Source organism: Carlito syrichta, unplaced genomic scaffold (assembly GCF_000164805.1).
Source record: "Carlito syrichta isolate Samal-C Ts95f unplaced genomic scaffold, Tarsius_syrichta-2.0.1 Scaffold308110, whole genome shotgun sequence".
In the NCBI taxonomy this organism is placed as follows: Eukaryota; Metazoa; Chordata; class Mammalia; order Primates; family Tarsiidae; genus Carlito; species Carlito syrichta.
Genome location: NW_007252206.1, coordinates 336,728 through 352,767, shown reverse-complemented (window position 1 = coordinate 352,767; position 16,040 = coordinate 336,728). Strand labels below are relative to the sequence as shown.

At 38.9% G+C, this 16,040-nt stretch overlaps 1 protein-coding gene across 3 annotated transcripts in view; it reads left to right on the top strand.

Moving 5' to 3' along the window:
• The first annotated feature begins 244 nt into the window (after positions 1-244).
• CDK1 (cyclin dependent kinase 1) overlaps positions 245-16,040 on the top strand; it is a 20,532-nt gene continuing 4,736 nt past the window's right edge. The window contains exons 1-5 of one of the 3 annotated variants that reach the window (XM_021716007.1): positions 245-374; positions 2,424-2,489; positions 8,076-8,232; positions 9,032-9,155; positions 13,798-13,968. In XM_021716007.1, the coding sequence (XP_021571682.1) occupies positions 2,453-2,489; positions 8,076-8,232; positions 9,032-9,155; positions 13,798-13,968 (489 nt within the window). In that variant the 5' untranslated portion in view covers positions 245-374; positions 2,424-2,452. Of the gene's footprint in view, positions 486-2,423; positions 2,490-8,075; positions 8,233-9,031; positions 9,156-13,797; positions 13,969-16,040 lie in introns of all 3 variants that reach the window. The other 2 variants (XM_008064939.2, XM_008064940.1) reach the window with 2 other exon arrangements.

The following is a 16,040-nucleotide window of genomic DNA, read 5'->3' as shown; positions in this document are numbered from 1 at the left end:
CTAACCTTAAATATTAGAAGTGAAAGTGATAGAATCTCGATGTAATCACAATATAACTTCTTAATGAGACATGTGAATGCAATAAATTTTGATTGTGCCAATTCTGGGAGAATAGATTTAAAAAGAAAAACAGAGAGAATCGTAGATTCCTGAGAACTAGAAACAGTAGGACGACGCACTCCTGGAATGAAAGAGAGCGCATGCGTTCAGATTCAGTTGGCGCCCGCCCTCCTGCTTTTTCACCAGCCGCCGTTTCCTCCTCCTTTCGCGCTCTATCTACCCGGGAGGCCCAGCTCAAGCGGAGCTGTGCTCTGATTGGTTCCTTTGAAAGTCCACGGGCTACCCGATTGGTGGACCCGGGACCCTTTAGCGCGGTGAGTTTGAAACTGCTCGCATTTAGCCTCAAAGCTAGTTCTTGAAAGTTGAGGGGAGAGCGACGCGGAGGTGGTAGCTGTCGCTGCGGCCGCCGCGGGATCTTAAGCCGGGTAGAGTTGCTAGGGTCAGGGTCATGCCTGTGGGTTGACCCGGGGGTCTTGGAGGGCGAGTATTGAGCCCGGGTCTGCGTGGGGCAGGGCTGGGCCGGAGGTGGGGAGGGAGCAGGGCCTTCACCTGGGCTCGGGCTTGGGCGAGTGAGCCACGCCGGGCCCAGCTTTCGAGGAGGCTCGGGGTGCCCAGCCAGGCGGGGTTACACGCGGGAGGACTGGGGCTGCCCTGCCCTCGGGATTGCAGTCAGGAGGTGAGGTCGTCTGTTCTTTCGGGTAATGGACGAAGCAGAATCCATTCCAGCACGCCCGCCGAGCACCTGACTTAATCCTAGGTCGGTTCCCTGCGCGCTCTCTCCTCTGACTGCGGGGGTGGAAAGCGAGACCCTAAACCCAGGCCGCCTGGAGACACCCCTCCCATGAGCTCGTGGACCTTGGGCGTACCTGTGCTCACCTGGAGCTTTAAGAACACTCAGCTGAGCCACCATGGAACCCGGATGTTCTCCTTTTTATTTGATACTTGCCATCTGTATACCATGGTATTGGCACACAGACACACAAAAGTGAAAAACTAAGAATGCCGAGACGGAAATGTGTGTATTAATGTCTTTCAGTCATTTTAAGTCTAATACTCAAGTCACTCGTTTGCACATCTTAGGTTTTGTAAAGACGTAGAGGGCCTGTGGGTGGGGTGATGAAGCCTTTGGTGTTTTACATCCTGCGGCTAGTAAGCAGCAGCCTTTAAGACTGTCACCGCTGGAAAGTGGTGGGAGGGTAATTGAGCTCAGCTTTGAAATCGAGCTAAATTTTAGCTGTTTGAACAGACCTCAACTGTTGTACTTTAGGTACTACTCAATCTGGTTATTGGTGGGTGGGGGGGAGATTGTCTCCTGGCATTTCATAGGCTACAAATTGTTAAGGTTGTCACTCATACCAGTGTAGTGCAGTTTTGTTCGTTTGAGAAGATTTATCTCTACTTTTTTGTAGATTCATTTTTCTTTGAAGATGAATGTGAGATTTAGAATTTAATGGGTCAAATACGCGGCGGAGTGACCTTTATAAATATTTTATCGTCAGTGATGGGTGTATTAGAAAAATCAAAGTAATTATGCTCAGGCTTCTGAAGTTTCCTCATTAAATTTACCACCTTGAGGAAGTCTTGAACATCTGGTTGTCAGCTCTTTTTGACCATCCCTTGTGATTCACGAATGTAGTTTTTCTACTTCGTTCTTGACTTTATGTGTGGTTTCATTGGAATTTTATCTGTGAAATTGCACTTTTCATTCTCTTAGGGTGCTTCATAATTCTTACTCTTGCAAAAAAAGGACCTTGAAGTCTTGAGTATGTTGTTTAAAACAAAGGAGAAAGATTAAAAATGGAGCAATTGTAAACACTAAAATGTTTTTGCTGCTTTGAACAAAATCTTTCTAATGAGTGAACAATCCAAACACATTTTATTTATCTCATCATCATTAAAAAATAGTGTTTTGCATAGTCTTTAAAATAGCACAAAGCAGTACAGATCTAATACAGTACAGCAGTACAGCTGAAATATTTGGGTATAAATTTGGCATACACTGGTACTACTTAAAAGTATCAAATACAGAGAAGTTAATTATGGTTTTTGTTTGGGAAGAGTATACAAGTTGATGTCCAAATATGAGGGTTAATTTGATTGGAAGAAGCTTAATACTACACAAATACCAAATGTGTAGATGTTTCCACTGTTTTAGGCACCAAGATGGATGGGAAAGTTTTATTAGCAGGAGTTCTTTACCCTTGTAAATGTTGTTCAAATATAATAACTAATGTTTACGGAATACTTACTAGATACTGCAATAGGCAGTGTGGAAAATGCTTTACAAATAGTACCTCATTAGTACTTAAAACTACCCTTTGAGTTAGTGTCATGTAATCAAATCAATTTTGCCCCTCATTTAGGATCTACTATACGTACTGATTGAGTAAACATGGAAGATTATACCAAAATAGAGAAAATTGGAGAAGGTGAGTGGTTTTAATAATATAAATGTTTTCAAAATGATTTAACAGCACTTTAATTCTGTAACGCCAACACATGTAAATATTAAAGCTCAACCCTTGTAATACTAATGTGCATTAATATATACTTTACAATTATAACTTAAGCACAAAAATGTTCACATTTTAAGAGGATTGAAATTATTCTGACTCCATAATGACTTTCCCCCCAGAGTCATACCCCCATAATCTTACATTCTTCTGATACTAAACATTGAAAACAGTACTTGTGTTTCGAAAACACTAACATGTGTTAGGGGACAGAGTATTATGCTAATTTCATAATATGTTGCATGATTAATATTTTAACTGAACTTACCTGAACTTTCTAGACTGGTTACAATAATTGACTATTAAACTAATTTAAATAAGATTTCTACTCATTTACCCTAGGTATAAATGACCTGTTGTGTACATGTAAGCTATTATAAAACCATAACTTTTGTATATAATTCATTCCCTTTTCTGTACTATTTTAAAGAATGTTTAGCTCTACATGGCATAATCCCTTTTCCTGTTGTTTTCTATTCCATCATAATATCCAAGATTATATGTAGGAGTTTTGGTAGTCTCAATTTTCCAGGTACAACATAATTTGCTAATAGAGTCTAGTTTATATATGTTCTGCTTGAAGAACATTCCCAACTCTCTTTTTAGTATGCTCAAAGACCCTACTGAACAAGGAATATGAAAAAACAAAGGGAGGACTACTGAAGGGAATTTAGTAAGATAGGAATGACAAGTTAGTGTGGTATTGGGTTGGAAGTATATTATGGGTGTTTTTTTTTTTGGAAAAAAATAAGTTCACTTATGACCTTTCTATTAAGTGAATTTTACTGCTGAATTAAAAATAAGTTTGATTAGCATGTCTAATGCTTTGTAGTGTGTGTGCGTGTGTTAAATCGTTAGAAAATTTAATGAGTTCATTTTTCAGTTGGGCATAAAGGAGGCAGTCTTAAAGTATAGATGTATTTTTCTTTAAAACTGTAGAACTCCAAACAAAGGGAGACCACAGATTTGACTCCTGAGAAAAGTATTTTAATTGCTACAACAAAGTAGGAACAGTTAAGAATGTAATTTTAAGTTTAGTCCATTACATATATATAGGTGAATCAGAAGACTCCCATTCATTTCTAGGATTCTTCATTCTCAGGAACTCAATTTCTGCCTCTGCAAATAGGAGTAATTGAACGGACCACAGATGATGATTATACAATGAGACAATGTGTGAAAAGCATTTGTTTGAATGCTTCAATGCAGAAAGCCTTCAAATATTAATCATTTGTATTATTACTCTGACCACTGTCTGCATAATTTCCTTTACATTATAGCTCCCTTACCAGTGCATCTAATGCCACAAAACTCTAATTTGGATTTGATGTCCTCAAATATGCTCTGATTTGGCATATGGGTTTTTGGTAGGCCGGTCTTTCTACCTGGAAACCATTCTACTGGCTTCACTTGTCATCTCCTTGCTCTAGATCAAAAGCATTTTGTTGTTCCCTTTGCATCATCCTTCGTATCCCTTTTAATTTCTTTACAGTAGGCTCCATGAGGACTGGGAGTTAGCTATTTGCCAGGCGTGATGGCTCATGCCTGTAATCCCAGCACTTTGGGAGGCTGAGGTGGGAGAATTGCTTGGGCCTAGGAGTTTGAGACCGGCCTGGGCAGCATAGTGGGACCTCATCTCAACAACAAATAAAAAAATTAGCCAGGCATTGTGGTGCACGTCTGCAGTCCCTGCTACTCAGGAGGGTGAGCTGGCAGGATGGCTTGAGCCCAGATCAAGGCTGCAGTGAGCCAGGTTCATTCTACTGCACTCTAGTCATGGCAACAGAGTGAGATCCTGTCTCATAAAAAAAAAAAAACAACTATTTGCCCACTGCCTGGCAATAGTGCCCAGCCCACAGGAGATACTCAGATATTTAATAATAGCATTATCTGTTTGCCTTGTTTGCTTTTCTTGTTTTTCTTTTTTCTTTTTTAAAGTTGCCTAGGCTGGGCTCAAGCAATCCTCCTGCCTTGGCCTTCCAAAGTGCTCAGATTACAGGCATGAGCCACCATGCCCTGCTTTTGTTTGTTTTTCTAAACTCTTGTTTTTTCTTTTTCTGGCTTGTGTTTTAGTTGCTATTTGAATGCCTGGTTGTTGTGGATTGCATGATGGATATTGTTTTTGAAAAATTAATCTGTAAAAATTGGAGGCTTAGATGATATCCACACAGAATTTTCTGTTTCTACCAGGTATCTGATTAAAGTCTAGTAATAATATACTATTTTAAAAGTTATGTTTTTCCTTCAACTTTGTATTTTGGACATTTCCAAACTTACAGATAAGTTGAAAGATCTGTGCAATTAACTTATAATACTTTTACCAAGATGTCAGTGTTTTGTTATACTTAAATTATGTGTGTGGGTATTTTGTGTGTGGTACCATTTTGTTTTTCTCCATTTTTTTTTTGAGTTGGAGTCTCACTCTGTTGCCCAGGCTGGAGTGCAGCGGCACGCTCACGGCCACCCCAGCATCAACCAGCTGGATTCTGGCGATCCTTCCGCCTTTGCCTTCCAAGTAGCTGGAACTACACGCGCATGCTACCACGCCTGGCTCATTTAAAAAAAAATTTTATTGTAGAGACGAGGTCTTGCCAAGTTGCCCAGGCTGGTCAGGAACCCGCGGGCTCAGGCAAGCCACTCACCTCAGCCTCCCAAAGTGCTGGGATTACAGGCTGAGCCACAGAGCCCGGCTGTTTTTCTCTGTTTTTAAATTATTTTTTAATTAACATTTTGTAATTGTACATATTATGGGGTACAATTTAATGCTTTGATACAAGTATGTGTTGTATGAGAATAAAATTAGGATAGTTAGTGTAGCATATCCATCATGTCATTTATTATTTCTTTTTGGTAAGAACAACTGGTTGTTGTAATTTTGATCCATTTGAAGTGAGTTGTAGAGATGCTCTTTACCCATAAATGCTTCGCATGTATATTCTGAAAATTCACCTGAGGTCATGCCTCTAATTTGGCAGTTAATGCCTCTTTGTCTTTTTTCTCTCTTGACAGTGTTTTGACAACCTAATTCAGTTCTTAAATACATCCAGACTTTGCCTATTTAAATTATTAAGAAGTTCTCGGATCCTTATGAATTACAAAAATCTGTGTGTCGCCAGCTAGTCTTTGAATTCCTTCTTGTCTTAAGAAAATGTCTTTTTAGATAATAGAGAATAGCCATATCCTAGTGATGGAAACTTACCTGGCATTTAGTGGGCACTCTAAATATTTGTTGAATGAAAGATATCTGCTTCAGGTCTTCCATAATCTGACCGTATCCTACTTCTGTTAGTCTTAGACTGATCTCTTTCGAGACTTTATGTTAAATGATTATTTTTAGTTCTATAATATTATTAACCATATACATGATTATTTAGCTTAGTTATTTAGTAAGCTAATTAAAATGTAACTACCGTTAGAATTTTTAGTTCATTTCAGAGCATTGATACCATATATTTCACAAATAATTTTTGATGATTAGCCAGTAGAATCATTCCACTATTTTAGTAGTTCAGTGAGAAATGATAGTGGTTCATTGAGTCAGAAAAAGACTTAGAGCACTTGATCTCTAAAATTCAGTAAGTATTGAGTGTTGGCCACCATTTAAACAATTGTTATGAGCTGATTCTGAAAATTCTGTGCTACTGACTTGCCTACTTTTGTGTTTAACGCAAGTATAATTTACATCCAAAAAAGTATACATTTTAAGTATATACAAGGTTACCTACTATGAGGATCAAATGTTGTCAATTCTCCTTTAATATGGAATAATTTAGTTTATTCCAAAGTCACGAGTTAATCCAACATTTAATTAGAATAGTATAAAATGGTTTTGTGTCAAATTATATTTTTAAAATAATAACACTACTTAGGAAGACATTTTTTGAATCGGAGTCTCACTCTCGCCCAGGCTAGAGTGTAGTGGCACGCTCATAGCCACTGCAGTCTCGACCTGCTGGGCTCAGGTGATCCTTTCACCTCAGCCTTCAAAGCAACTGGAACTACAAGGTATGTGCCACCATGCCCAGATGATTTTTTTTTATTTATTGTAGAGATGAGGTCTTGGCAAGTTGACCAGACTGGTTTCAACTCATGGGCCCAGGCAGTCCTCTTGCCTCTGCCTCCCAAAGTGCTGGTAGTACGGGTATGAGCCACTGCACCCAGCTACATTTTCTTTAAAAAAAAAAAAAAAAAAATTAGTACAAACTTTATATAACATCAGATTACCACTAATCAAATTGCTTAATATTCTAACTAAGCAGTGAATTTTTTACTGGTTCTTAGCCTTTTTTGAAATACTGCTGCCTTTGAAGAAACTCAAAAGCTATAGAATAGAACTTCTTAGAAAAATACAATCTAATCGCTTTTGAAGTTAAACTGATATCACAAAAAGCAAAAGCTATTTAACCAAATTGTATATATAATTAAGGGGTTCAGGACCTCCCTATATTCCAACCCAAGTTTCAAAAGCACTTATGTAGGAAATTCAGGGCTGCATGTGCTTAATGTGTTTTAGCTAACTAGTGCTTTTCCCTTATTGCCATTCCTGGTTCCTGTATCCACCCTCTCCCCTCCCCTACTATCTCTTATATTGACATTTTGCTTATTACCTGAAGCTCATATATCAGAATCAGTGTTTTCATTAACTTCTGAATGGCTGTGAGGCTTTCCTAATCTGTAGTACATAATGTGAGTTTTATTAGGTTTAATAAGTATTTAATACAAATGTGGTCTTTTTTTATCTCCTTTCTTTTGAAAATGAGGATTGTTGACTTTGTATTTTGAGATATATATATAAAAGTGTTTTGAAAATCATGGGCCAGGCTCGGTGGCTCAGCACTTTGGGAGGCCAAGGTGAGTGGATTGCCTGATCCCACAGGTTCGAGACCAGCCAGGGCAACTTGGTGAGACCGCATCTCTACAATAAATCAAAAAATTAGCTTGCCCCTGTAATTCCGGCTACTTTCCTGAGGTGGAAGGATCACTGGAGCCTAGCAGGCCAATGCTGGAGTGGCTGTGAGTGTGCCACAGCCCTCTAGCCTGGGCAATGGAGTGAGGCTCCAACTCAAAAAAAAAAAAATCATATAGTACTCTATGGAATTTTCTGATAGTGTCACAGTGATTCCTGTCAGTGTTTACTGAGCTCAAATCTTTTTACTATAGTTTATGCCTACTTTATTGTTGGGTAAGATTTTTGGCAGGCTAATTTCAGTTTTCAAAAAGATGTATATTTTCTTTTGTAAAATGTGCTGGCACACTAATGTTATTTTAAATGTATAGGAAATTTGTGATGACTACATGAATTTTATTTCTAAACCATATACATGATGGATTGTAGTTATCCTCAATTTCTTTTTGGAATCAATGAGGGTATAGTTATGAGTAAGATATTCCCCACTTGCCACAGCAGACATTTCTATCATGTGAAGCCTTGTGGGATTCAATAATCTTACAATTTTTTAGTTTGTGGGGTGTGTCACATAGCAGATATTTACTTTGTTTCAGGTACCTATGGAGTTGTATATAAGGGTAGACACAAAACTACTGGTCAAGTGGTAGCCATGAAGAAAATCAGACTAGAAAGTGAAGAGGAAGGGGTTCCTAGTACGGCAATTCGGGAAATTTCTCTATTGAAAGAACTTCGTCATCCAAATATAGTCAGGTATAGTATAATATATGAATTTAAACCATTTTCTACACATGCTATTTCAAATTTGAATTTCGTTGTGGAAATTTTACATTTGCTTGATTAAAATTACATTTGCTGAGTAAAATAGAGCCCTACTTTGTTCATTGAGAATGCTGGGCATATATAAAAGAATAAGCTGTAAAAGCAGTAACTGTTAGAGGAGCTTGGTGATGTAGAGATTTGTGTTTGGGGCTGGAAAAGCAAGGTCAATTGGCCATGAAAAAAAAGGAGACTTTTTGCATATAGAACTTTGTCAAGTCTCCCATTCTGGGACCTCTAGTCCCTAAAGACCTTTCTAACAAAGGTAGCCAGGTCAGATGACTAAGAAGAAAAACCTTTTTTTCCTTAAAGTATTTGGGTTGGGTGCTTTGAGGCAGCTGTTTTCCTCATGATCAAGTTAAAATCTAATTGTATTTGGCTGGTGCTGGAGATAGGGAGCAGCTGTTAAGGTCAGATACTACTTCAAAATTTATTTGTGTAATTTACTTCAATGAAAACACAAGCTCTAAGCAATTGGTACCCAACCTAGGACTCTTCTTTTGGAATACAGGTTGTTTGCACCTCCTGTATAAGATTTAATTTTGAATTGCTTTCCTGAGAGTCCTTTCTGAAGTTTTAGTTTTGTGTTAAGGTTTTCTCTACTAGGGAAGCCACTGTTTCTTCCCTACTTTTTATTATAGCTACTTTGAAATATATGGAAATAGTTTTATTTTGTGAAAGAGTTTCAAAATGTTTGCTGGATTTTTTTTCATATAAATGTTGTATCCTTCAGTCTTCAGGATGTGCTTATGCAGGATTCCAGGTTATATCTCATCTTTGAATTTCTTTCCATGGATCTCAAGAAATATTTGGATTCTATTCCTCCTGGGCAGTTCATGGATTCTTCACTTGTTAAGGTAAGAAGCTTATCTAATTGTACTAATATTTATTCACTGAATGTAAAGGGACTATATATAAACATAGAAACCCCTGCATTTTGTGGCAATATGCTTGGGAAAAGTGTTAGAAAGTAGAATGAGGAAGAAATGTTTCATTTTCCTGCCTTACAGTTAGTCTATGTAGATTAGAATTACCCATTTTATTACCAGCTAGTGCTTCTAGTAAGTTGAAAAGTAAGTAGTGCCTTAGATAACATAGAACTGATAAATATATATTATACTGTTGGAAAATAGAGTATTCTTATCTTTCTTGGGCTGTTAAATATGTGTAAAACAAAGTACCAAAACCTGGGCAGAATGATGGTAGCAAGTTGTTTCATTCTGGTTTTGGATATGTTTTGGTTAATTTGTTGTGGACATTTATTTATTGAGTCGGATTCTGCACTCCAGTCACCCAGGCTGGAGTGCAGTGGCAAGGAAGCGCTTTTAAAAAGCAGCCACACAAAATAAATTTATGGATTGTTTGTTTGTTGAGTAGGAGTCTCACTCTTTTGCCCAGGCTGGAGTGTGGTGGCACCATCACGGCTCTGGCAGCCTCGACCTGCTGGGCTCAAGTGGTATGTCTGCCTTTGCCTTCCAAGTAGCTGGAACCACAGACGTACGCCAATACACCCAGCTAATTTTTTGGTTTATTGTAGAGATAAGTCTCGCCAAGTTGCCCAGGCTGGTCTCAAACCCCTGGACTCAGGTAACCTCTTACCTCTACCTCCCAAAATGCTGGAATTACAGGCGTGAGCCACTGTGCCTGGCATAAACCTTATTATATTTCAGCTAAATTATAAAAATGTATATAATATGTATATAAGAGGTTTTAAAAGTACTGACATATAAAATATGTAAATCATCAGGCATGTAAATCTACTTGTGTCTGTTTACGTTTTTAATATAATTTAAACCAGTATCATATTGATGAACCTGTAAGTTATTTTCCAGCTTTGTTTTTTGTTGCTCTTATGAACAATATTACGGTGAATGTCCTTGTATATACTTACCTTTGTATGCAGCTTAGCAGAATGTATATTTAGAACTGGAATGATGGGTTGAAGATGTTTATTTTCTTACTCTTGAGATCTTGATAGATATTGCCGGTTTCCCTCTTAAAAAAGTCATAGCTGGCCGGGCTTGGTGGCTCACCCTGTAATCCCAGCACTTTGGGAGGCTGAGGCGAGTGGATTGCCTGAGCCCGTGGGTGTGAGACCCATCCAGGCAACTTGGTGAGACCTTGTCTCTACAATAAATCTAAAATTAGCTGGGTGTGGTAGCACGTGCCTGTAGTTCCTACTGCTTGGAAGACTGAGGTGGACGGATCGTCGGAGCCCAGTTGGTCGACACTGGGGTAGCTGGGAGCATGCCACTGCACTCCAGTCTGCGCGACAGAGTGAGACTCCAACTCAAAAAAAAAAAAAAAAAGTTGTAGCGATTTACTCTCAAACACACATAACATTTAACAGTTAATGTTTTAGAACACTTTTGTCAAAACTTGGTTTTATCAATCTATAATATAAAAAGGCATATTAATATTTTAATTTTATATTTCATGATATTTGACACTTCATACTTAGCCATTTATAAACAGTCTATACATATTCTCCACTGATTTTTCTAATAGGATATTGTCTTTAACGATCTTGTATGAGTTTTGAGCTTTCTGCTTTTATATCTTGCTTAACTCTTCCCCTGTCAAAGATCATATATACTAGAATAATACATGACTATTTTTCTGGTAGTTTTAATAGGTTCCTCTCACACATACTTTTTAATCCTGGATGGGGCCAGGATCAGTGGCTCAGCCTGTAATCCCAGCACTTTGGGAGGCCGAGGTGAGCGGATTGCCTGAGCCTGCGGGTTCGAGACCCGCCTGGGCAACTTGGCGAGACCTCATCTCTACAGTAAATAAAAAAATCAGCCGGGCGTGGTAGTGCACGCCTGTAATTCCGGCTACTCAGAAGGCTGAGGCGGAAGGATCGCCGGAGCCCAGCGGGTCGAGGCTGCGGTGGCCGGGAGCGGCCACTGCACTCCAGTCTGGGCGACAGAGTGAGACTCCAACTCAAAAAAAAAAAAAAAATCTTGGATGGATCAAGAATTATTTTGGTTTAAAAACTGGGAAACAGATCCAATTATAAGATAGGCTTTGTGTTCAATGAATTTGCCCAACTGGAGGCTAATGCAAGTATTTTGAGCATGTTTAAAGTGGCATAGGCTAAGCTATGGTGTTTGGTAGGATCGGTGTATTAAGTGCATTTTTGACTTACAGCATTTTCAACTTATGATGGATTTATTGGGATTGAGCGTCTATATTGTCTTCCAGTTTCAAACTTTAAGTCAATATTTTACTACATATAGTTTATATCTTTGTAATATCTGTTACTTCAAATGTAAATTACATTGTCTTTGGCAACAAGTACGTTGTAAACCACTTATCTCTGAACCACTAAGCAGCATTATATACTAATTGTTTCCACTTAATTATATAATGAGTATAATTCATAATGTCCTCTGACATTTCTTTGGGAATCTAATCAATATTTCCAATACGGAAATAAATATGTAAAGTTGAAAGATAAAAAAGACCAACCTGACCGGGCTCAAAGGCTCAGCCTGTTATCCCAGCATTTTGGGAGGCCGAAGCAAGAGGATTGTCTGAGCCCCCATGGGTTTGAGACCAGCCCAGGCAACTTGGCGAGACCTTGTCTCTACAATAAAGCAAAAATTAGTCAGTATTGTAGCGTGTTCCAGTAGTTTGGCTACATGGAAAGCTGAGGCGGAAGGATCCCTGGAGCCCAGCAGGTCAACGCTGGGGTGGCCGTGAGCCTGCCATTACACTCCAACTTGGGCGATGAGTGAGACTCTAACTCAAAAAGAAAATGTGTCGTTCCCAAGTGAAGCAGCCACCCCAGTGGTGCGTGGCCCATAGTTGCCAGATAATCTGCGGATTGTGTCTGGGGCCATGTGGGTGCGTGTTAAAGAGCCCATATGGTGTGATGTTCATTTCCTGCATTCCAAGCAAACAACAGGTGGACTGCCTTCCACACTGTCTTTTAACAGACAAAACAGCTAGAAAATCCAGAATCTGGAGGGCATGTAAGACCATGGGAAGAGTGGAAGGGCACTGAGAAAGAAATAAGCATCTCCTTATGATGATGATAATGATATATTGTAATGGGAAATATTTAAGAGTATTAAATATTTGTTTTAATAGTTAACTTTAGTTCCTAATTGACCTGTAGTTCTCATATCCAGGCCATGCAGTTTCTTTCTCAGGTGGAGATTTTACTTCTCTGTCATTAAAGTTGAGCAATGGGGCTTAGTGGTATAAGCGAAGTTCCTGTAAATAGATGGAGGAAAAAGCCTGTGTCAGTGAGCACCTAAAAATGATGGACAGGAGAGGTGTGAAAGGGAAAGGGAGCAAGTTATCTGACATATGAACTGACTTTGGCCTGGAAGACAGAGAAGTGTTACTCAGGTTGAAGAAAAAGCCAAAACAACCCGGTGGCTCAGCCTGTATTCCCAGCACTTTGGGAAGCCAAGGCAAGTGGAATGCCTGAGCCCACGGGTTTGAGACCAGCCCGGATAACTTGGCGAGACCTCGTCTTTACAATAAAATCAAAAATTAGCTGGGCGTAGTAGCTGCACGCTTGTAGTTCTGACTACTTGGAAGGCTGAGGCGGAAGGATCGCTGGAACCCAGCAGGTTGACACTGGGGTGGCCATGAGCGTGCCACTGCACTCCACCTGGGCGATGGAGTGAGACCCTAACTCATAAAAAAAAAACAAAAAACCAACGTTATTCAAGATAACAATAGTGTTGTTTTGTGTTAAAAGTACATGGAAGAAAATTCAGGAAGCTTCTTTATAGAAAACTATTTGTTACTTATGGATCAAAATAAGTAAAAGAAGACTAAATGAGTTCACATGGATTTAGATAAGAGGGGGTGACCAAAAAAGCCCCAGAATTATCTTTTGGAGAGTGGGCCCCTTGTAGTATAGGCTTCCCCTGCGAGGTGAGTGTTCTAGGAACTCATCAGCATCAAGTGTACCAACTGATAAGGTTGCATCATGATTTGCAGAAGAAATGTTCCGAGTTGTGGCAAACAGGTGATTAGTTCTTCCATCATGACAACTCGCCTGCCCTCACTGCACTGATTATTCAGTTTTTGACCAAAAATGACATGACCCCCATGCCCCACCCTCCCTGTTTGCTTGATCTTACTCTGAGTAATTTTTTTTTCTGTTTGCCTGCATTAAAAAGTCCTCAAAGGGAAACATTTTACCGATGTGGAATAGGTAAAACAAAAACAGGAGAAGCACTAAAAACACCAAAATTGACGAGTTCAAAAACGGAGGATATTTTGAAGGTGTCTGAAGTTTGAACATGAAAGAATAAATACACAATTTTTTGTAAATAAATTCCAGTTTTTTAGGGTCTTCCTCCTTGTATGTCCTGGCTTCCCACCTACAAATTCTTGTCTATTAGTCTAAAATGAACTTTGGTGGTTAAGTTATTTCTCTGCATTTTTAATTCTTATATCTTTAAAATAAAATGGATTATTTAGAATATTATACATGATATGACTAAGTTTCTAACATATATTTTTTTCCAGAGTTATTTATACCAAATCCTACAGGGGATTGTGTTTTGTCACTCTAGAAGAGTTCTTCACAGGGACTTAAAACCTCAAAATCTATTGATTGATGACAAAGGAACAATTAAACTGGCTGATTTTGGCCTTGCCAGAGCTTTTGGAATACCTATTAGAGTATATACACATGAGGTAAGTAGAACAGTAGTTTTCAGTGGTCTTGAATGTGTGTGATTATTGCATTATTTTCTGTTTGTTAAGTCAAGAAAGAGATACTCAGTACAAAAGTTTTATTCCCTGTGCCAGTATCACTTTATTGCCTTTCAGCTTCAAATTCGCCCTTCATTGCATGCTGTGTGAAAATGGAACTGAAACCTTTAAATATTTTTTTCTTTGCCAATTGCTGTGTTGTTAGGGTCTGTGAGTAGAGGGTACTAGAGAGGCATTGTAGAAGAAAGGGGTTTTCTTTACTACAATTTTTAACTTCCGTGTTATTTCCCTTTTATTCCCATCCCCTGTTAAGAGTTTAATTCTGTATATTAAACTCCCCATTCAAATCACCCTGTGGTTTCTCTCTCCTGATTGGACCTTCCCTGATATGCAATTAGATGATTAAAAGACAGGTTTTGTTATGATACATTTAGAAACTACTATATATATAAGCCAGGAGCAGTGGTTCACGACTGTGATCCCAGCACTTTGCAAGGCCAAGACCAGGAGGAATGCTTGAGCCCAGGAGGTCAAGACCAGCCTGGGCAACATAGCAAGGCCTTGTCTCTATTAAAAATTAGCTGTGTGGTGGTGAGCATCTGTAGTTCCAGCTACTCGGGAGGCTGAGGCAGAAAGATTGCCTGAGCCCTGGAGGTAGAGGTATGGTGAGCCGTGACAGTGCCAATGAACTCTAGCCTGGGTGACAGATGAGACCCCAACAGACACACACAAAAAAAAAGCAACTACTAAATATAATTATGCTTTGTCAGTGTTACGTTGCTGGCCAGTCATTTTGTTTGGTGTTTCTGGAGGAAAGGGAACACTGTAAAGTATTAAAAAACTGTGTTCTGTAGAATTGTCTACTACTCTTGACCCAAAGACTGTCTCCAAAGCAAAACTTGTAACAGTGCTCATCTGGTTACATGTCTTGGTGTCTTTATTATTTTTTCATGGCTGTACTTTCTTGATTAGTGATCTTGAACTCTTTTTCACATACTTGTTCTTCCTGAACTGTTTATTCTATTTCCTTCTAGTAGATTCAGAGTTTCAGACCTTAACATTTAAGTCTTCCATTGATGTGAGTTGGTTTTTATATATGGTGAGATAGGCGTCTAGTTTAGTTTTTCTGCATATGAATAGCCAGTTTTCCCAGCACCATTTATTGAAGAGATTGGCCTTTCCCTGATGTATGTTCTTGTCATCTTTGTCAAAAATCAATTGGCTATAAATATGCGGTTTATTTATGGATTCTGTTTTGTTACATTGGTCCATGTGTCTGTTTCTATGCTAGTACCATGCTGTTTGGGTTACTTTAACTTTGTAGTGTATTTTGAAGTCAGATAGTTTTGTTTGTTTTAGATAGCTTTGTTCTTACTGCTCAGGATTGCTATGGCTATTCAGGCTCTTTTTTGGCTCCATGCAAATTTCAAGATTATTTTTTTCTGTTTTTGTGAAGAATGTCATTGTTACTTTGACAGTGATTGTAGTTTGCTTTGAGTAATATCATACTAACAATGTTAATTATTTAGTTCATGAACATGGGATGTCTTTCCATTTTTTTAATATATTCTTTAAATTTTTTTTCATCATTGTAGAGATCGTTTTGGTTAAATTTCTAGGGTTTTTTTTTGTAGTTATTATAAATGGGATTGCTTTCTTGATTTCTTTTTCAGCTATTGTTGGTGTAAAAATGCTATTTTTTGTATGCTGTTGTCGATTTTATATCCTGCTGCAACTTTGTTTAAATTGTTATTCAGTTTAAAGAGTTTTTTTGGTTTTTATATAAGATATATAAGATTATCTCTAGCCAGGCTCAGTGGCTCAGCCTGTAATCCCGTGCCTTGGGAGGCTGAGGTGAGTGGATTGCCTGAGCCTGCGGGTTTGAGACCCGCCTGGGCAACTTGGCGCCACCTCATCTCTACAATAAATCAAACAAATTAGCCAGGCATGATAGCACGCGCCTGTAGTTCCAGCTACTTGGAAGGCGGAGGTGAAAGGATCGCTGGAGCCCAGCAGGTCAAGGCTGTGGTGGCCGGGAGCAGCCACTGCACTCC